This window comes from Tauraco erythrolophus, chromosome 1, assembly GCF_009769465.1.
Source record: "Tauraco erythrolophus isolate bTauEry1 chromosome 1, bTauEry1.pri, whole genome shotgun sequence".
NCBI classification, from domain to species: domain Eukaryota; kingdom Metazoa; phylum Chordata; class Aves; order Musophagiformes; family Musophagidae; genus Tauraco; species Tauraco erythrolophus.
In genome coordinates, this window is record NC_141465.1 from 32,084,668 (window position 1) to 32,106,454 (window position 21,787).

Consider the following 21,787-nt stretch of genomic DNA (forward strand, 5'->3'; position numbering starts at 1 on the left):
GAATGAATGATTTGACATTATTCTCTGACGAAGTTTAGGGGTTTTGTTGTTGGGTTTTTTTTTTGTAATCTTTCCTGTTAGCTTTTCCTAATACCTGAAATGAAACGGTGAAAGATTGTAAGAAATTAAGATGGCCTTCAGTATACTGCTTGTGTATTTTCTACTTCTCCACTTCTGTGTTCCCCTGTCCACCCTAATCCCAGAAGGGCCAGCATGAGACTTCTGATGCAAGTCATGAGAGTACTGTAGCTGAGTAGTGAAAAGGTTATTTCCCACAAGGTTACAGCGAAGCGAGCAGAGTCATGAAAGGATCTCTGTGCGAACACTTAAAGCAGAAGATGCTTACAACTTTAAAACGTACAGCTTTATTTTTTTTATATATATATTTTTTTAAATCCTAAGATAAAGGAGGTGTTGGGAGATGCTCCCTTTCAGAGAACAGGATACGTGGAAGAAGTTGGAGTTGCTAAGCTCTCGCTTTCTAGAGGAAATCTTTGGATTTAGCATGTATAGCGAAGCAAAAATACTCATCTGTTAATTTGGTATTCTGTATGTTCTGTGCCCTTAACTGTAATTGTTTTGAAAATAAAACTAACCTTGTTATGTGATGTTAAAAAGCAGACTTGTGTGCAATGTTTTAAATTTTTTTTTTAAAGAAAATGTTTGTATATAATTAAATGGTTTAATGTGCTTTAATTGGCCTAAGGTAAAGAGTAGTCCTAGAATGTAAACATATATAATTAGGATTTCTGATTTCACTGTGAGATCTCTGAACTCTCTTGTTTTGCAAAGTGGTTTGTTTTGTTTACAAAACACTTTCTATTATTTCTTTTATGGTGTTGGTTTAAAGGCATTTGCTTCACTTCTGTTCTAATATTGAATTCATGGTATAGTGACATCTGGTGACACTTAGCATTATCAGTTTCACTGTGTAAAGTCAGACACTTTGAGCAAAAATGGTAATGATATGACAATTCTCTGTGTCTATGAATACACGTTTTTAAATGAGGTGGTTATAAAAATAGTTGCTGTGCAAAATGTTAGTAGTCTTCTTCAAGAAGAAAGCAAATTTTCTAATATCACTAGAGCAGTCTCTTCATTCATCTTATTTTTAAAGCACAGTGTCAAAAGTGATGCTGCTTTACCTTGTATCTCTGATATAATGTTTTTTTAGCTATCTGTGAAGTATTTTTGGGTTTTGTTGCTGTTGTATTTTTCTTCAGATTTTATATAAAATACCAGTTAATGAACTGCCTTTTTGTTTTTTTAACTATTCAACTAAAATACATTTCAGACCAAAACCAAATGATATCATATAGCATTTGAAACCTGCCTTTTTCTTTGTCCCTTGTTTTTGTTTTAAATAAGCCAAATGGGCATGTAGATAAGATCACTATAATGGATCCAGGTTTCTTTTGGTAAAGTGTTATTTAAAGGTCTGTTAAGATCTTAGAAGACAATATACTGAAAAAAATTATTGTAGTAGGAATATAGATTTAGAAGTGTTAATGAGATTAATACAGCTTAATTATATTGTAAGTTGCTACTGTCCTTAATGACAAGCTTTTTGTCATAGAAACGATGTATGATAAATTAATTTTGGTCTAGTGTATAGAATTATCATATTGCTATAAATCTTTGAAGTAAATCTGATGCAAAATTTTCATAGTTAGCATTGCTGGCCCTGTGTATACTGTTCTTTGTATACTGTATGCATATTATTTTGCCTATTGCATTAGTCTTCAAACTAAAACTCTTATTAGAGAGTATTTGGATACTTCAGACTGTGTTTCTTGCAGTTTACATTCCTTTACCCCATGGCATTTTGTCCTGTCTAAAAGTATTGTATGGAAATGTTTAAAACTTCTGTACAAAGTTTCAATAAAAATAGAGAAAAAAAAAACAAACAACACAATAGATATTTGTGAAGCTATTTTGGAGAACCTGTCCATAATTGTCGTATGTATTATTTGTAGTAAGCCTTCCATCCCTACATATAAGGATACTTCCCCGTGTTCTGGGTTATTAAAAGGCAGACACCTCTTGAAGCAGAGTGTGGATATTTGGTTAGAGAAGTAAAAAAAGACCAACAAACTAGATTTTTTAAAACTGCAAGAAGAACTTAAGGATCCAACATGAGGGTGCAAAGCGTGGCTACAAAAACTTTTGTCCAACTCATGTTGTGGGGAGGTGGGGCTGGGGTGGGCTGGACTGATTTTTCTATGACCTGAAGCTGGGGATGCTGGCAGGGCAAGGCAAGCTGCCTGAAGCACCCTGCCGAGCAACAGTTTTGCAGGCAAAACAAAATTTGGGTGAACCCTTACCTAGCAGAGCAGCCTTGTTGGATATCGTGTAAAATTGTGATTTTTTTTTTTTTCTTTTTTTCTTTCGTACTTTAAATGCCCTGTTCAGCTGCTGCTTAACCAGTTATTTGGTGGGACAGGCACCTTCTTACTTGATTCTGGAGTGTCCTTAAATACTTCCAGTTGTGCTTGGCTATCCCTCTGGGACTGCCCCAGCCTGGATGCCTTGGTGTCTGTCACGTATCTATTTCTGATTGTGATCTAGAAATCAGTCCTGGTGCCCAAATCCTCCGAGAGGCCCACGAGTCTTCCACTTCCCCGTCCCCCATGAGGACATATTTGAACTCCTAGCCATGGAGAGCGTGGTGTGAATCTTGATGACTTTGTTGTCCAGTGATGATGGTGCAGCAAGGAGTGGGGCAGGCCTGATGTTTAATCACCTGTGGATTGGGGATTAAGATGTGCTTTTTGAGGTGGGATGTTGGCAAAAACAGAATGACGCTAAACCCAGATTTTCAGCGGCAGAGGAAATGCTGCATTCATCAAAATTATTCTTGGTATTCTTTTGCTGCTGTGCTGTAAAAGAAAAGTGGAAACTTTGCTGTTGGTTGTTGAAGGAATGGATAAAAAACATTTTTGGAGAGGAAACTTTGCATTTGAAATTAAAAATAAGCAGAATTTCCTGCCTGCAGACTTAAGCTTGGATTTGTGATTTGCAGGAGGGGATGGGACTCCTGTGTTTTCATTAGTTAGCTGTTAATTAATTAGTTATCTATTTAGTTTATTAAGTGGTTATTCAGTGAGCCGCTTTCCGTTTCATCAGTTTTAACAGAGGTTCAAGAAGCCTGATCATCACCAGCTGGTTCCATTTCTATTAGTTAGCAAAGACTGTTGGTCCCTGATTTGCTGATGTTTGAGACTTTAGAGTCCCTTTGGGTGTGGAGTCCTGGCCCGGGCAGCTTGTGGGCAGGTTCAATAAATGCTGCAGCAGTATTTATTTTGAGGGTTCACTGGAAAAACCCAAGGAGATGGTGGTAATGAGTACTCTTTGCCTGCTGGCTCTGAAGTGAATTCTCCCTCCTTGCATGTGGCTGTCCCAGTTTGCCCTGTGCATGTTCTCGTGTCAGAAAAGTGAAAAAGCCAGGAGGTTTCAGCTTTGTGCATTCTTCCTGCTTGTCTTACAAGCACGTTCAATCAGGTTGTACTTAGTGATTTGCTTTTTTGATGTGGGTTTGTTTTTGAGGTGTTAATAGACGGATAGGAACAAGGTGACAATTTGACTTCATGCTCATGACACTTACAACCCTTTAAATTGTCAGCAACTGTTTTTAATACCTATCTGAACCATGAAACTAGTTTTGTAAGTTAGAGTATCCCAGTATATACACTGTAGTATGCAGGAGAATTTGAGCAAGAAATTGCCAAGGTTCACTCTCACTTGTGCACACCAGATGGTGGAAACAGTCTGACTTTCACTGTTCTGGTTCAGAGCCAAAGATAGTTACTTTTCTGCAAAAGCATGAGAATTTAAAAATTATGACTATGTGTGTCCTCACACATTCTTTAGAAAGTTTTTTAGTAACCACATTCAGCTTTTTCTTAGTCCTGACTCTTCTTTGTTCTTCTATGGTAGTAGGAATGTGCATGATGAGGGTAACAGCTACATGTTAGGAACCAGATCTTTAGTCCTTAAAAGATGTGTCTCATAGATGAGAGCTCTTCAGTGACTTAGACTAGTCTGGGTGGTGCTACTGTTACACCCTGGGTCTGGAGTGTTGGGGACTTGGTTGGAATATATCCTAAAGCCCGACTGCTACCATGGGTGCTTTGGGCAGTTGCAGTTATTTCTTCCAAGGCTGGACTGTTGCTGGCACTCCAAGGCTGGAAGCCTTCAACCCAGAGAATGTAAAAATTAGCTGCGTTTAGCCTTCGCAGCTGTGACTCAACCAAACTAGTGTTTGTCTTCTGGGAGCCACGCAGCACCTGTTTCCTTTGCCACTGCGCAGACTTCCCACAGTTAGAGGTGTGAAAGCTGATTTCAAAAATGCCGAACGTGCCCAGAGCGATTACACTAGAAGAAGCTCTGCGGGTTTGGAGCTGCCTGCATGTGTGCTGTGTTGGACAGCGAGTTATTCCCTGTGGGAAAAGTACTGGGCTCAGTATCGCGTGGCAGGGAGGAGGCTTGGGTTGTGAGCTCCGGTCATGTTGCATAGTGTTTGCAACACACCGAAGCCCTGCTCCTTCTTGATAATACCACTGACTTTGTCCCTAAAGCATCCAGGGGAGCAAGTGGTAACAGGTTGGATTTGTGTCCCTTCCCCAACTTGCAGAGAAGCTGGTGAATGGAGGTGTAGGGCAGCTGAAGGCGTGGTTAGCTCCGCATTCAGGCAGCTTTTTTCTTTCGAACACTTGGGGCAAGGGGATGATGGGCTTCAACTTGCCTTGGAATAGCAGCCGTCACTTTTGGACCCTTTCTGTCGACATCTGTTAAGTCTTCCAAGCTAGTGTTAAATATGTGGGTGAATAGAAAAGCTTAAAATAAGTTGAGAATAAGAGAAAATAAGTTGAAAATGAGGGAGAAAACACTAGGGGAGCCATACACACAGTGTATGGAGATGGAAACCAGGCTGAGTTAGAGAAGAGTGAAAGAAAGCTTATTTGAGAACAGAGATCATATCCAGAATTAAAATTCTTAAAATTAGTCATGTCTTGAGAAATTTGATAGTATAGGTGATATTCATGAGAAGTAAGCTTCCAAACTTAAGTTCCAACTTCATTCTAGTGTGGGGTTGTATACGTTATTTTTCATAGGAATTATGTCATATTAAACATCTTACTAAGTAAAATTGCACCAAAAGACCGCTTATCCAGAAGAGGCATAACCAGCTTTCTCAAGAAAGCAGTAAACTATAACAGTCAGCTGTAATCTTGGAAGATGGGGAGGAAAAAAGAGCAAAACTTCTGCTCCCTGTCATGGTTAAAATCCTGAATACATCTAAGAATACTGTCATGTGTAGGATTTCCTTTTTAAACTTATCTAAGGGTTGCTAGATGCAGATCTTTATTAGACTAGGTTGCACGCTTAGGTCTGGCTTTACATTTTGCTTATCTCAGGGTCTTCTAAAGGTGGATCCATGAGGTTGGGCAATTGCAGTCCAAAAGCTTGAGGAGTCAGAAAAAGTTCTAGGGTGTCTTAAAACGGGCAGCTCATTGCTTTGAGGGGAGGAATTGATGACCTAAATTGGCAAGCTGCAACCAGGTATCACCTCGCGATGTGCTAAGGAAGAGGTTTTCCAGTGAGAAGCATGGAGATGGTGAAAGAAGCACTGGCTTCTTGGCTGTGGTTCCAGCTTCTGTATCACAAGATTGGAGAAGACTCATCTTCCTCTTGCCTTCCCCTCTTTCTGCTCTACTGTTATCTTTTTGTTCTCTTCATTGGAATGACTTGTTTCCACACCTGTTTTTCATCTTAAACACAACAGGTGTGGAAACAACAGGAATTGTATGTGTGTGTGCATGCATGCATTTTGAAGGCCAGGGAGAAAAGGTGTTTGAAAATAACTCCCTCCATCCTTTTTTTTTTTCCTTTTCCGCTTTTGATTATTTAAGCTTAATGAATACGTAAATTAAATGTATTCAGATCTAGAAGTCATGAGAGGAACAAAACTTAATTGTGGTTTCTGGTAAGCTTTGTCTTAACGAGTTTCTGGTAAGTCGACTTTAGCTGACCAGGAATGTTACACTGAAGTCTGTATTATAATTTAGTGTGGTTGAAAAGGAGGGTTAAGTTTCTAAATGAACTTTTAAGGAAGGTGTTTAATTGATTCTGAAGTTGTGGCCAATTGTTACGGTAACTATTCCTAGTAATAAACCCTTGAAATGGCCCTGAATCGTGGAGGATTTGTTAGCTGTTTATTTCAGACTTACAATGCACCTTCTAGACTTCATTTTAGAAATGATCAAGAGTATCAACTCTAAAATGAATTAAATTCATCTATGTTCAGTGTTGAGACTAATATGTTAATTTAACTGTGACTTCATGTTTATTGGGTACTTGTATTGCTTATTTTTTAGCTCAGTTTCGTACCTTTAATAATTTCCTTTGATCTTAAATACTGAATTTAGAAAAAGATACATTGCGGAATTTAGATTCTTTGAAGAAGAAAGATTTTTGGAACAGAAGAGATACTACCATCACTTTGACTTTAAAAGTTGCTGCTGCTTCTGCATCAAATTGCCTGGGCTTCATACTCACATCAGGTGAAGTTGCTAGTTCCTTGGCTTATTCCCTGTTAAAATGCTAATTAAAGATCTATTTTGAGGATAGGGCGTTATTTTTCATTCAGATTGAGTCAATTTTGATCACTCCCCCAAACTTATTTTTGGTGAATTCTCACTGTTTGCCAAATCTGTTTCTAAAATAGTATTACACCTTTTTGTTCAATCAATGTTTGATGGAAATATGAAATGATTTTCATGTTCAGGAGCACCTGCGTTTCTCCCGTTTGTTCCTTATTCTATATCTGGACAATTGTACTGTTGCAGTTACAGAAACCTCTATTCCTACCTCATGCTGCGCTACATTCAGCTTTTCCTAGACCAATCCCTCCTCATCCTTACCTGAGTCTGAACTTCCAGGAAGGTATCCAGAGTCCTCATGTTTTCGTTGCTCAGTTTCCAGACATCCTGATTGCAGCCATCCGTCACACACAGGCCGTTTCTAGGAGGGGTGCAGCATAGCTCCCACGACTTCTCTTCACTTCATCTACTGCTTTTGTCTTTATTTTGATCTTTTCTAAATAGTACCTATCCTTCAGTGGTTGTACCCTACTTAGGACTGCTGTTCCTTGTTGTTTATGCTTTTATAGTAATTGCAGCTTTGCATATTTCACCAGGAGTTCAAGTTTGTTCCCTAGGCAGGTGACGAACAACCCTGCCACTAGCCATGTTGTACACCTGGCTATGATTTTTCCTAATATTAGGACTAATTTTTTCTTTGGCCATTCTTAATCTGCTGATTATTTTTTTCCTCTGTTTGCTGTGTCGTCTTGTGTACTAAAACAGGGTGTGACAATTAAATGACTCTTTCCAACTTTCCCTTGTTTCACATTGCAAAGCTATTCTTTTTTATGCCGATGTTGATCTTGGCTAGATCACAAATGTATGTGTGTTTTTTTTATCGTTTTCACTAATAAGTTTCTAGTGTTTTATTATTTTGTAAATGACAGTAAGGAGTTGTTTTTTCCCCTTAGTTTTGCTGCTTTTGAATTGCAGCTTTCTTCTAAATATAGATTTCGCATTCTTTGATTTCCACCTCAGTACAACGTTTTGTAACTGTTTAACAAGCAAAAAAAGACGTAATTTTATTTTACTCTTACTAAATTGAAGGGATAATCAAGCTAATTATGATGGATTTCTTTCTGTTTATAATTTAAGGAGATGTGCCCACTGACTTTAAATGCTTGCTGTTGAATTGAATGAGTGGCCAGAAGAACTTGAGTACAGTCCTAGCTGTAAAACTGTTTGGTGTCTGCTTCCTTTTCTCTCTCCGAAGACTCTCTTGGAGGAGCTTTAGTGGCTTGAGAAGGCTTCTTTTTTAACCAGTTCTGTTTTTTCTATCCCTTTGACTTCTGTCCTCTCTTGAGCTCCCTCTGGCCAGCTAACAAGATGGAAAATTCAGCAGAGGTGCAGTCTTTTCACATGTCTCTGGTTCCAGCCACAGCATTGTCCTTCCCTTTAGGATTTGGGCAGGTGGCTCCTTGGTTTTTAGGAGACATAAGCAGTACAAAAGCTTTATAAGCTTTTGCCACGTTTTTGGTCTGTCTCCAAGCTGCTCTTTGCGGCTCCGTGGCTGATGAGCTCATGTCCACTTGGCCTCTGGTAGAACAGCAGATGCTTTGCTGTCAGAGTATTGCCATTTTTTTTCTGTTCACCTGTTTTTAATACACTTGGTAGTTGCCATGTGAGTTCTGTATGACTGATAAAAAACGTGCTGTAGTTTTTATTCACGCTGATGGCATATAATAACTTCCCCTCAGAAAGAGGTTACTTAGTGCTGCGTTGCAGTGCTTGCTGGTTATTACCATGCATTTGTGGCTTTGATCCTGGGCAGTAATGGATTGTGCACCCCTGTCCGTTTCCATTTGCACGGTCTGGTAAGATGCTGAGGAAGTCTGTTACACAGCTTTCTGCTCGCTCGGGTGCTGATTATGATAAACTGGAAGACTGATGAGAAGAAAGGGAGAAGCCAGAGGTATGGAGGAAGCGCTTAGGGCATGGTATTCAGCTGTGGTTTGCCTGACACCTGGGACTATGAACAACTTCTGGGCACATGGGAATAGCGGAGTTTTAAATAAACTGAACTGGACTCTTTGTGGAAAGGTGGCTGGTGATCTTGATGTGTGTAGTTACTGTGGCATCAGCAGCAGCTGCATGAGGTCTCCTTGGTGGTGCAGCCTCCTGGTAAATGTGGCCGCAGCGATCCTCCATGGAGGAAGCCAGCGATACACAGACAGTATGTGCTGTAGCGTACCTCCGTTGTGATTGTTTTGCCCAGCAGATACAGGGTTGACATGCTAGTTGACGTGTTTCTTCTGGGCAGCTGCAAGCTTAAAAAGTGTCAGGGTAGAGGAGTGGGGAATTTTGATCTGCAGACAATAGTCCTTCAGTTACTTCTTCCAGGAGCAGTTTTCCAAGGAAAAGCCCTTTGACAGTCTGCACTCACCTTCCTTCTCCTCGTTCCATGGCTTGGTTTGGTCTGAAGGGCTGTGTGTTTCTGAGAACAAGGTAACTACTTGTGGCCGAATGGCAGTGAACCAGGTTCACTAGCAAAGTTCACCGGGTTCACTAAGGGTGAAGCCAGTTGAAAAGTCTCTGGCTTGACTGTGCACACAAAGGAACAAGAGCTAGAATTACATACCAGGGGCTTAGATGCTCTTTCTAGTGCTTCCTGCTCTCCAGTATGGATTTCCTGGCACTAGCTTCCATTTTCTCCTTTTTGCTCCCCTCTCTCCTATCTTTGCTTCCCCACATCTGTGGTGCTGGAATTACTGCTGGCTGTTCAGGAAAAAATGTTGTGGCTCCTGGGTTGGGAGCCAGGCAATACCATTTCCTATGTCCTCAACTGGTCTGGCTCTGAGGCGAACCAGGGAACCTGTGTCTGTGGATATTATGGTTAGCAAAGGCTAGCCTATATATAGTTTGGTGGATGGCTTTAGGCAAGCTATGGTAAACCATGATCTTTTTTGGAGAGAAGGAATGAGAGGGATTACAGTGACAAGCTTTCAAAACCAACAATTAGTTTATGTTTTCAAAGTACGTCCGCAAGTGGGGAGGTTGCAAAAACGCGTAATATTTTACAGTCCTTAATGTAGAAATCTGTGGCTTTCTTTTCTTGTTCTTTTTGTTTTGTTTTGTTTTTAAGTATATGGGACTTGATTTTAGGCTTCGTTGTGTTTAGAAACTGCACATCATGTTGGACATGCAGCCACTCAGGGAATGTGCTGATCTGTTGGCATGTATAAAAGAGACAAAAAGCTTGTGTGTCCTTTGAGGGTATGAGGGATGCAGAGTACCCAATACCATAATATACCCAGTAACATTTAACTTACCCTTCTTAGCAACCATGCAGATTTAAGTCGGACAACTCCACTGCGGGACACAAGCTGTTTGTCTGAAGGTCTCAATCAATTAAGAACTCGTTTGAACAGAGCTCTGTTTACAGATCAGCATTTTTTATGTGAGTGGGAGACAAGTAGCAACAGTAAACTTAACAGTATTTTTATTCATTGACGTGACAGATTTCTTCTGTGATAATTGTCTGAGCACCGTGGGGCCTTCTGCAACCTGACCATGCACAGCAGGCTCAGTGGGAGAAGACTTGAATGGCAGATTCTATTGTTTTCCAAGAGTGTATTTTCAAGCCCAGGGTTGGAAGCACTGGAGGTGCACTGCAGTCCACAAAATATTAAAGCTGTTAGGTTAGGTGCCCTTTCTCTCCTAAAACTGCTCATTTCCTGTATTTATGTGGGTAAGTAAAATTCCAATGGTCAGTGTCAGATTCTTGTTTCAAAGGCAAGACCTTCCAGATAATAATACCTCAATGCCTGCTTCACACACGTGGTAGTTCTTGTTTATCTCTTCTTTCTTGAAGCCAGATTTCTAGTATGGTTCTTACAGCATTAAACCGTGGATATCACTAGCAGCTCTGTTACCCTACTTTTTGGCTCGTTGGTGTGAAGCTACTGCTTCATAACAAACGAGGGAGTCTCACCAGTAGCTCCTGATTCAGATGGGTTTGAGCGTGTTGATAGAAGCAGCATAAAACCTGTCTAGAGTTTGGGCCAGCTTCTCACACCTTCGTGACCTGTAAGTTGAGCTGAAACAGCCATAAGGAGCTTGGGTAGAAATTCTTCATGGGGAAAGTCTTTCCTGAGAGAAGAGCCTCTGCTCCCCTCTTGCCCCTTGTGTTTTGGCACGTGTGGAGAGTTTGGGGTCAAGGAAAACGGAGCTGTTGCCTCCCTCTTGCTGTTACTGATGTTTCTCCAATAGCAGAAGTTTGAATGAACACTTTCTACTACGGCAAAATGACACATGGGCATGATGCATATATGAGCATATAGAAAAGACTAAGAATCCAACCTTGGAAGAAAATTCTTGCATTGGTGGGATACTCTGTAATATTTGAATCTAGTATTCTAGTATGCAGAAGTATTTGGGAGACAAAGATAGATTTAAAGGGGGGAATGAAAGTATTAACGTGGTCAGGATCATCAGCTGTAGCATCAACATGCATGTGCCTGCATGATTTTACAGAATCAATTTTATGTTATTTTTCTAGCAAAGGGCTGTATAGTTGTGCTGTGTCTGTCCATCTGTCAGGCTCTCCTTTGTTAAGTTTTGAAAACACTGTTGTTTCAGGTAAGCTTGAAAGAGTTTTGGAAATCTCAGAAACTGAGACTCCTGTAATGCTTGTGGTAACAGCTTGCCTTGTGGCAAGAGGCCAAATGGCGTTGCAAAGAGACCAAATTAGTTCTGCAAATGCTTTTGGGAAGGAGGTCCTAAGCATGAAAGGTGCTTACTTGAAAATGAGTGATAGTGGAGGCAGCCATCCTAAGTAAATTGAAAAATACTGTTATTCCTGATTTTAAGCAAAAATGTGATTTAAATTAATATAGTGTAATCCATAAAATCTCTTAAGCCCTTCATCCTAACTTTTTACACTGTGACAAGAGATACCTTTAGTATTTGTCTGTTGTGAGAAACAATAGTTTTGATGCATTGAAGAACTTTGGCAAGGTAGCAACTTTTCTTCACGTGCGAACATACTTGTCTGGTCCCCATAATTGTTTTACCACACGATCTAAACATATGTTGAAAAAAAAGTGCAGGCATTTTTGCTGACATTATAACTGTTTAGGTTCTTTGTGTTGAAATAAATTTCCCAAACAGTTTATGCAGCTGGAGAGGGCTGGATAAAATTTCCGATTGATAGAGAGGAGCAGTAGGTGTGATCCCGTGATTGACTCTTGACTGCCATAGGGCATGTTTCTGGCCATCTGTACTTCAGGTCCTTTAGCAAGCAGTCAATGTTACAAAACATCATATGCTGAATATCTATGTTTTGCCTTTGGAGGCTCTTTCATATCACCTTGTATCCTCAGGAAAATGAAAGAGAAATTTCACACACCAGAGTATGAACTGCCGTTACATGTTGTGAGGCCCCGGTACGCCTGTTTCACCAATTTCAATTAGGAGATCTGGACATTAAACAACCCTTTTTCTTAGCTAAGGTGTACATCTTTACCTTACACTTGGGAAACCAGCACTTACACACAACATCATTGAAGGATTACACAAGTTTTTTCTTCTGGCTGAGAAGGGACAGTGAAATTATTATGGTGGTCTGATTCAACAAAATAAAATCTGAATAAAGCTGAAAATCAGCTCTTTCATTACTTTTCCATTTACAACTGTTGCCATCTCACTGAACAAGTAGACTTGGGAATATATCTTGATGTGAAACGTTGCAAGGAGTGGGGAAGAAAGCTATACAGTTTGGTTTGTATTGAGTTGGACATCCATTTAGTTTCTTTTTTCTGTAGGAGATCCGTTTCTTAAGATACCTCTTGTTGCTGAGAGCGTACAAGTTTGCAGTTGTTTTCAAAACATTCTAATTTGTACTTTATTAACATTTTCATAGATATTGTTGAGTGTCATTATTGAAATGATTCAGCACTCTAAAGAGCTCTGATACGCAATGAGCAAGAAAACGTTGCATCTGTTTTACCTACTGTTTTTTGGCTGCCTGTCCTTCAAACTTGTTTTTCTAAGGAGTGAAATCTCTGCATGTTAGACTAATTACTGCATGTCAATTCCTTAACTTTTAAAAATGCTTGGATGTCAGCTATGCAAAAGTAATGAGACATGCAGTGATGTAGCCAGGGGTCCAAATATCTGCTACGCATGTGCAGTTGAAATGACCATATAAAATGAATGTGGTCCTAATTGTTGTCGCTGTAGCAAGCCATGGATTACTGTTCCCCACACACTGTTGACTTTAAATATTGTGGTGAACAATATTAATGAGCATCGATGGTCCAGGGACCTTAAAACTGTTGCCAATTCATAATTGCTCTTTGCCACATATATTTACTTACACCTGTTCAAGGGTCAGTCAAAGTGATACCAGGTGAGTTAAATCCATAAACTATTTCCTCTTTCCTGTTGTTGTTGGGGCCTGACTTTGAAATCTGTGGAAGCTTTGCTGTTGCCATAATTCAGAGGAATGGGCTGTTTGTTCTTAAACATTCTCTTCCTTAGGAGGAGGTCTGGTTCTGCTTCCACTTTGCCCTCCTGGGTTACGGGATGATCTCTTCCAACACTGAGCTGTGCAAGTACAGGTGTCCCTTCTAATCACATAGTAAGAATAACCAGATTTGTGTACATTTCCCACTTTATCTTCTTTTTTTTTTTTTTTTTTTTTGTGCTTTTAAAGCCTGAGACTGCAGCTGTGCTGAAGCGCACTGTTGAGGCTCTTATGGAGAGAGGAGCCATTGTGAGGAACCTGGAAAACCTGGGAGAAAGGTCGCTACCTTACAAAATCTCCAAGCACAACGAGCGCCACAGAAGAGGAGGGTATGCATGATGTGTTTTTCCTTAAAGTCCTTTAAGTGCTCCGTTAGAAATGTACGTATGTAACTCTCACTGTTTGATCTTCCGTGTGGTTTTCGGGAGTACGCCATAATGTCTGTGATCTCAGTAAGATGGTGCGTGGCCATGTGTGCATGAGTGCATTCTGCTTCAAGTGTTTTGTTTTGATTCTGTGTGGTGTCGGCTTTTTGGTGGTGTTTAGTTGTGTTACGAGTAGCCTGAGTCCAGGCCTACAGAACTACTTTCCCCGATGTACACAACGTTATTTTATGTCATTTTTATGTAACTGTTTTGCAAGCCAGTCAGACTGTTTACTGATAAAAGTCCTACTTAATCTGCTGGTTGCTAATTGGCAGGATCGATTCTTTTCCTCTAATGCATCTGAACTAAACGTTAATTGCCATGTGTATCCTGTAAGACTTGGTTGTGTTTCTAACACGGTTTTTGTTAAGGATGTTAGAGAGGACCGTGTGGTTTACGGGAAGTACAATAAATGTAAGTGAAGCTGTGAATTGGCATCTCGGATGTCATGCTTCCCCCGTGGTGTTGGAGGAAGGTGCTGCGGATCGCACTCCAGGCTCGCTTACACCGGTGTGTTGTTGCTCCTCGAGGCTACCTCTGAAATGGATGCTGGCTCTTGCAAGGACTGAGAAATGTTGCTAGGCAACTCATGCTGCACGGGCTCCCTGCAGTAATCAAAATAACAATTAGCTACATGCTCCTCATAATCCCTGTAATGCAACTACGTGTAATCGGATGGTTGGCCAACCTGCCTACCTACCCTTTGGTACTGGGGAAGGCGAAGTGACTCCGGAGGTGCACCTTTTATGAAGCCTTTCTTGGATCATCTCGCGAGGTGACTCACAGTTTCTCTCCCTCTTCTGAGGACCTCTTCATTCTTCTTCAAAGTGGGAGTGGTGACAGCTGCCAGTTAGAGCAGACTGACAGACGGGGTAGGGAAGAAAATCTCTACCACGTGCCTGTTACTTAACCAAAAGCAATGGCGTTGTGGCCGTGGCTGTCTTGGTACTCCTGCTCCATGATGTCCTTCAAAACATAGCTTGATCCTGCCAGTTTTGCATTTTAGCATTAAGTCCTGTTGCCTACACATGGGAGCTAATCAAAGCCTTATCTCAAGACAGAATTACTAATTACATTATCCTTCTGTTGGATTACAAGTATTTTATGAACATTAAAATCTTTTCTGACCGCTTCAGCAGAACGAGGAGCTGGTGTTACTGTCTTTGTACAGGTGGGGAGCTAAGGCAGAGGGACAAAGTTCCACTAGTTTTGGATGCCGAATTTGAGACTTTTAGCTTCTAGATTTATTTTTTTCCTAACATTCTTAAGACTCTGTAAATTTCACCACATTGGATGACAGTTTCCACTTGGCATGGGTGGCAGTGCTTCTGCAGGTTAGGTCTTGGATTCTTCAACAGGGAAACCAGGCCAGGAGAAGACTAACCAGCATCACAAGAACTATGTAGCAGAGATGAATAGAAGCCATTTCTCCAGGGGATCTTTCAGATGTGTAAACTAGCTTAACTCATTTACTGCAACAGATTACCTACTTAATAAGCAGGACGAGGGGATCTGTAGACTATAACCCCCTTATCATAAAATGTTTTGAGTTGGAAGGGACCTTAAAGATCATCTAGTTCCAACCCCCCTGCCATGGGCAGAGACACCTTCCACTAGGTCAGGTTGCTCAAAGCCTCATCCAACCTGGCCTTGAACACTTCTAGGGATGGGGCGTTCACAACTTTTCTAAGCAACCTGATGCAGTACCTCACCACCCTCAGAGTGAAAAATTTCTCCCTTAGGTCTAACCTAAATCTACCCTCTTTTAGTTTAAAGCCATTACTCCTTGTCCAGTCACTACAGGCCCTTGTCAAAAATCCTCCTCCAGCTTTCTTGTAGGCCCCCTTTAGGTACTGGAAGGCTGCTAGAAGGTCTCCCTGTAGCCTTTTCTTCTCCAGGCTGAACAACCCCAACTCTCCCAGCCTGTCTTCATAGGAGAGGTGCTCCAGCCATCTGGTCATCTTTGTGGCCTTCCTCTGGACTCATTCTAACAGCTCCATGTCCTTATGTTGGGAGCCCCAGAGCTGAACGCAGTGCTCCAGGTGGTGTCTCTCCAGAGCAGAGTAGAGGAGGAGAATCACCTCCCTCGACCTGCTGGCCACACTTCTTTGGATGCAGCCCAGGATATGGTTGTCTTTCTAGGCTGCAAGTGCACATTGCTGGCTCATGTTGAACTTCTCATCAACCAACACCCCCAAGTCCTTTTCCTCAGGACTGCTCTCCATTCATTCTGTGCCCAGCCTGTACTTGTGCTTGGGATTGCCCTGATCCATGTGCAGGACCTTGCACTTGGCCTTGTTGAACTTCATGAGGTTCTCACAGGCTCACTTCTCAAGCCTGTCACGGTCCCTCCGGATGGCATCCCGTCCCTCCGGATGGCATCCCATCCCTCCAGCATGTTGATTGCACCACAAAGCTCGGTGTTGTCAGCAAACTTGCTGAGGGTGCACTCAATCCCACTGCCTATGTCACTGACAAAAATGTTAAACAGCACTGGCCCCAATACTGACCTCCAAGGAACGCCACTTGTCACTGGTCTCCACTTGGACATCGTGCCGTTGACTGCAACTCTCTGAGTGTGACCATCCAGCCAATTCCTTATCCACCAAGTGGTCCATTGGTCAAATCCACATCTCTCCAATTTAGAGACAAGGATGTTGTGCAGGACAGTGTCAAATGCTTTGCACAAGTTCAGGTAGACAATGTCAGTTGCTCTTCCCTTATCCACCAACGCTATTGAAGGCCACTGAATTTTTCAGGCACGATTTGCCCTTAGTGAAGCTGTGTTGGCTGTCACCAATCACCTCCTTTTTTAACTTGTACCTTAGCATAGTTTCGAGGAAGATCTGTCCATGATCTTGCCGGGCACAGGGATAAGACTGACTGGCCTGTAGTTCCTTTTGCAGAGTCCTCAGAGCAGATCTATTTTGTGTTCTGAATGAGGCAAGGTTTTAGTAGCAAATAATTGCAATCATGTCTTGAAACACAGGCAGGAAGCCATCAGATTAATGTCACCATCACTGTTCCTCCTCCACCTTCCAGTTCAAGTGTCTCTTAAGTATTCAGCAGTCATTCTACTTGCCCTGAATTTGCATCCTCTGTGTTTGAATGTGGCAATTCCCTCCGCTAAATTGCTTGACTTCTTGAAAGGGAGAAGTGATTGAGAGAGGGTACTACAGGAAATAGATGTTTTGTGTGCTTTTAATTGGAGAACTCAATTTCGGGTGAAATGAGATATTACGAGGGGAAGCAGAAGGCAGTTTCAGTACCTCACAATGTGGGAGAATTGTGTTTCTGTAGATTTTGCTAGGGAAATTGCAGTTCAGTGTTTAGGTGGTGGATTCCTGATATAGTATCCAATATTTTATGGTCTGGAGAACAACTTGCTCAGGATATTAAAGATAATCTAGGAATAGGAAGTGAAAAGTCAGTTCTTGATCCACCTTATAAAATCGGTCAGTTCTACTTTACAGCATCTGTAAAATGTAATAATTTTTTTCAACAGGACAAAGTTAAAGAAAAAAGCTTTTAAAATACCTCACGAAGCAGAACATACACCTGTACATACAAAGAAGTGCTAAGATCTTTTCTCCTTTATGGCCAATTTTTAATTCTGTCTGTGTCCCCTTTCTTAGCAAATCGGTGTGGAGTATTAAGTAGCACAGAGTGTGTCACCTTTTCCTTAGCCTGGGCTTTTTCTGAAGTTAACTGAGAGGGCTTCTGTGAGAGTGCAAATGATACTGTGTGTCTTGGGGGAGTGTTGGATCTTCCAAAGCTTTTCATTTCAGGGTTTTTTGTTTACTTTCTTAATATATATATAATTTTATTTTTTTTTTAGCTTTGTGATTCTTAGCAGAGCTTCACCTAATTTATTTATTTTCCAGTAATGTGTAGATGGTTGGGGAATGTTGTGGTTTAGTCCAGCGGGTAATTAAACACCAAGTAGTTGCTCGCTCACCCTCTCCCACCCCCGGGGAATGGAGAAGAGAATTAAAGGGGAAAAGGGAAGGAGACTCATGAGTTGAGATAAGAACAATTTAATAATAACAGTATAAAATCAAAAGTAATAATGATAAAATAATAATAATATGTGAAATAAATATATAATGATGATGATATATACAAACAAGTGATGCACAGCATAGTTGCTCACTATTCAGTGACCAACACCTGTCCAGTCCTGGCAAGTGATGCTGAAACAGTTAAGTCCTGACAACACAATCCTGGACAAGTGAGAGACCTGAAAAGAGACCAAGAGAGAGATGGAACTCCAGGAGCCCTTGAAAGCCTGTTATGCTCCTGCACACTGGCAAAAACACAGCAAGCTAAAAAGTCCTTGATGTCTCAGCACCAACTATAAACATCAGTGCACTATCAACATTCTTCTCATAACAAATCCCAGACTAAATCCAAAACACAGAGCTCTTCTAGCTGCCAAAGAGAAAAACTAGTGCTGTCTCAGTCGAAACGAGGACAGGGGCGTAGGATGTATGCTGAATCTGTTACTTCCTTAGACCTCCTGGCTGGTAAATTATATGAAAATTAGTGGAATACAATATTTGTAGCAACAAATTTTATGAAAATTAGTGCGATACAATAGTCATAGCGTGGGTCACAGCTTAACAGTGTGTCCCTTAGAGACAGCTCTTGTTCTAGTGACTACTGCACGAACCATTTTCCTGTCACTCGGAATGGCATGGGATCCCCCCGACCTGTGTGGTGTGTTTGCCTGAAAACCAAAGCTAAGGAATCTTCCTCACCGGTGCAGTGATCTAGCTTTGCTGCCTTACAGAACTCCCAGAGCTCTCCAGGCTGTGTGTCTCAACGTTGAATCAAGGGCGATCAGTAGGGCAGCGCCAGCTGTTCATAGGTCAACTGAGACATGCTCTGTGCATGCCTAGTAGCCATCCTTCTCCCACATTTTTGCTGGACATTTTCTTCATTTAGTTACTTCCATTTTAAAATGCAATTCAAGATTTTATATACAGCATATCCTAAAATGGAGCGATTGACAGCAAAAGGACACACAAATGTGATGTGCACAGCAAACTACTGCTGGACTTAGCCAGGTTTTGGTAGTGTCTGTAGTGAACAGTAAAGATCTAAACTGGAAAATACATATCCATAGGTCGATAGGGAGGATAGTTGTCTCTTTAATAAAGCGCTTTTTCCCCCTCTGAGTTCCGTAGTGCTTCGGCATCATCTGTCTCAGATACACTGCGTTACAGGCGCATTACAAATTTAAGAATATCCAGGAGACTTTACAGAGAATGAGAATTTTACTGCCAATTTATCTGTAAAGCTGAGATTTTTTCAAAGTCTGCCATAGGGGGTTGCGGCCCACAGCTGTCACTGGAATGAGTCGTTCTACTCTCCCAGGCAGCTTTGAAGACCGCAGATCATACGTATAATTAACTCGTTTCTTCTCAGAAAATTATATTCACTGAGCAGGTGGTGCATGTGCATTGGGGTATATTAAAACAAAGTTAGGCCTTTCTCTTAAATGCATCTCTTTTGGCAGAAAACACCCTCCTTTTTTCAGAGACCTAATATTGACAGTTTTTGCATTTAACTAGTTATGAAGGTAGTATGTTTCAGGAGCTGCGTGGATACGTCTAAATAATCAAACTTTTAAATCACGGGTTAACTGATATTTTAAACTGAAGTTGAAGCAGCTACTAGTTCACATTTATGGTATTAATTGTCATAGTAGAACATTAAAATTTTGTTTAGAAAGTATTTAAGAATGTGACTAAGGTAACATCACACAAAATTGTAACAAATACTATTTGTCTTATAGATGAATAAAATGTGACGAGGACATGTTGGTTCAGTGGGGGTTAGGTATGTAAATTTAGTTGAGGCATTGAGCCTGTGTGACTTGCCCATGGCCACCATGTCTCTGAAAAAACAGTGGAAGAACGTACATAAGGATTCTCAACTTTACCTCCTAATGAGCAAAAGGTTTGTGCCAAGCATTTGTTCTGCTAGCCGTTACTTGTTTATTGATTTTAATGAGTTATATTTAAATTACTTTTAGCACAGTGATGCATTTTTAAAATATTGTATTACTTGTATTAGGAGGTGCTTATTTCTGGAACAAACAAGAGTGAACTGATTTAAATAAGGTGTGTACTAGTATTTGAATCCCAGGAATGTTAAACTCTGGATTTGTTTGCTGTTTAAGATGATACAGAAGCAATGAGTCCCTCAAAGCAGCTTTCAGATAAAAGGTCCAGACTGGGGCTGGGTGATGACATTGCAGAGCCGTTGCTGCATATTTGGTCAGTGCTAAACTGGAGAATATTGCAACTGCCTGTAAAATGATAGATCTCAGTAGCACAGTCTGTGGGTTTGCACTTTGTGGCGCACCTGTTTTCTTTGGCCTTGCCAGGCTATGCCTTAATCATATGCTTGTGACACTTCCTGCTTCAGGGCATTGGATAAAGGAGATGGTTTGGGGGACGTGGTTGTTATGTAGGATATTTTTACTTTAGAGGAGATGGTACAGGGGTAGCTGCAAAACAGATATTTAACAAAAAAGAAATCAGGTTCAGACCCTCCTTTGAGAAGGTAATGGCTCAAACTTTTTGCAGACTAGGAATCTGTTGAGCTGGAAGTAGCTATGCCGGGGCCTTTGGGGAGAAGAAAGTGGCCAGGTGTAACTGGGGTTTAAAAAAAGGTATCTATCTTGCTATCTCCTAGAGATTTGTCGTTGGCGATTTATTTATTTGTTCTCCTCCTAAATGTTGCTTTCATTCTTATTTTCATTACCTCTATTGTAGAAAAGATGATGTATGTCAGCCTGGCCAGTGCTCAGATTTAGTATGGTTTTGTAAATCAGTAGAGCACTGTGGCCTTTCCCTTCTACTTTTTGTGTATGTGTGTGCTTTCCCCTATTTAATCTACCTGTAGTACAGTAATGTTTTTAAACCTTTCTCCTCATATTTTTTATTTCATTTACTTTATTTATGAGTTCTCCAGCTAAACTGCGTGTAATTCTGATTATTCATAACAATTTCCATGTTCTATTTGCCAGTTTTTCATTGCCTTGTTGTTTTTTTCCCTTTCAAATTTGATTTTGAAAAGATGGCAATTTTCTTTTGTTATTTGCTTGCTTGTCTTTTAATCTTTTTGTTTTGCTGTTCACTCCCAGTTATCTCATCAGCCCACTTGTTCTTTGAAATAGCAAACTCAGGTCTTACTTTTGTTCTTGCTGAATTGTACTTTGGGAGCTTATCTTAACATATGCATGGAAAATTTTCTGTAGGTGGTGTGCAGGAACCCTGGTGATGGCCAGGGTCTACTGAGGAGCACAGGGTATGTACTGACAGCATCTAATGAGATCAGGAGTCAGGAAGGCTGTAGGCCTCCCTTGGAGGATATCCAGGTCTTCCCAGAAATCACTCCCGCCTCCTCTGAGTGGTTTAGGGTCTGAAACAGTTGGCCCTCCTGCAAGAGCACCTTGTGTTTTGCCTTCATTATATGGCGTGTGACATAACATTGTTTTGCCAAAGTGTGCACTCGGGAAAGAGAGAGCACGACGCTTGTTTCTGGGTGCCTCAGTGACCCAACTCACAAGGAATCGTTATTAAGAAGACTATTTCAGTAATTGAGCATCATGTTGTTTAAGAGGTTTGAATATTTTGGAAACGTGTCTATGTAAATTACAGTACATGTTCAAACTTTTCCTCTTTCCATAAAGTATTTGAGCTTAGGAACTGTACTTACACAACTTAAGCAGCTTGTGGGAGTGTAGTATTCCAAGTGGACAAGAGATGCTGGGTTGTCTTCCAATAACCCACACTGTCTGGATACAATTTTATTTACTTTATTTGTAAGAGTGAAATAGTAGTTACCCATCAGAATTGTTCTCAGGAGGGTATGCAAGTTTTGGCAACCCTTCTTTCTCCCCACCTCCTAGTAGAAGACAAACTATTGTATAGTTAAAGGACTTCATCTTGCAGATAAATGTGCCAACGAGTTTAGCTTCACTCTCTTGATGATTTTCATGGCTCTTGAAGACCAAAGAGGAGGAAAGAAAAACAGATGGAAAGGGTTGCGAGCTTTTCTTTCTTAAAACCACCAAACTAAATTTATAGCTAATGCACAACCTGTGCTGTTTGTTTCTGTCCAGATTTTAGAACTTCTTGATCTGTATCAGCAAAAAGGAGCTCTGGGTCTGTCATGCACTTGAATGAGAACAAAACCAGTTTGAATATTTGAGTATTATGCACATTTATAGTATTTTC

At 40.8% G+C, this 21,787-nt stretch overlaps 1 protein-coding gene across 1 annotated transcript in view; it reads left to right on the forward strand.

Annotated features, from left to right (window-relative positions):
• MRPS6 (mitochondrial ribosomal protein S6) overlaps positions 1–21,787 on the forward strand; it is a 47,400-nt gene that overhangs the window by 20,295 nt on the left and 5,318 nt on the right. Inside the window, exon 2 of the mRNA XM_086617927.1 lies at positions 13,300–13,439. Within this exon, the coding sequence (XP_086474053.1) occupies positions 13,300–13,439 (140 nt within the window). The remainder of the gene's footprint in view (positions 1–13,299; positions 13,440–21,787) is intronic.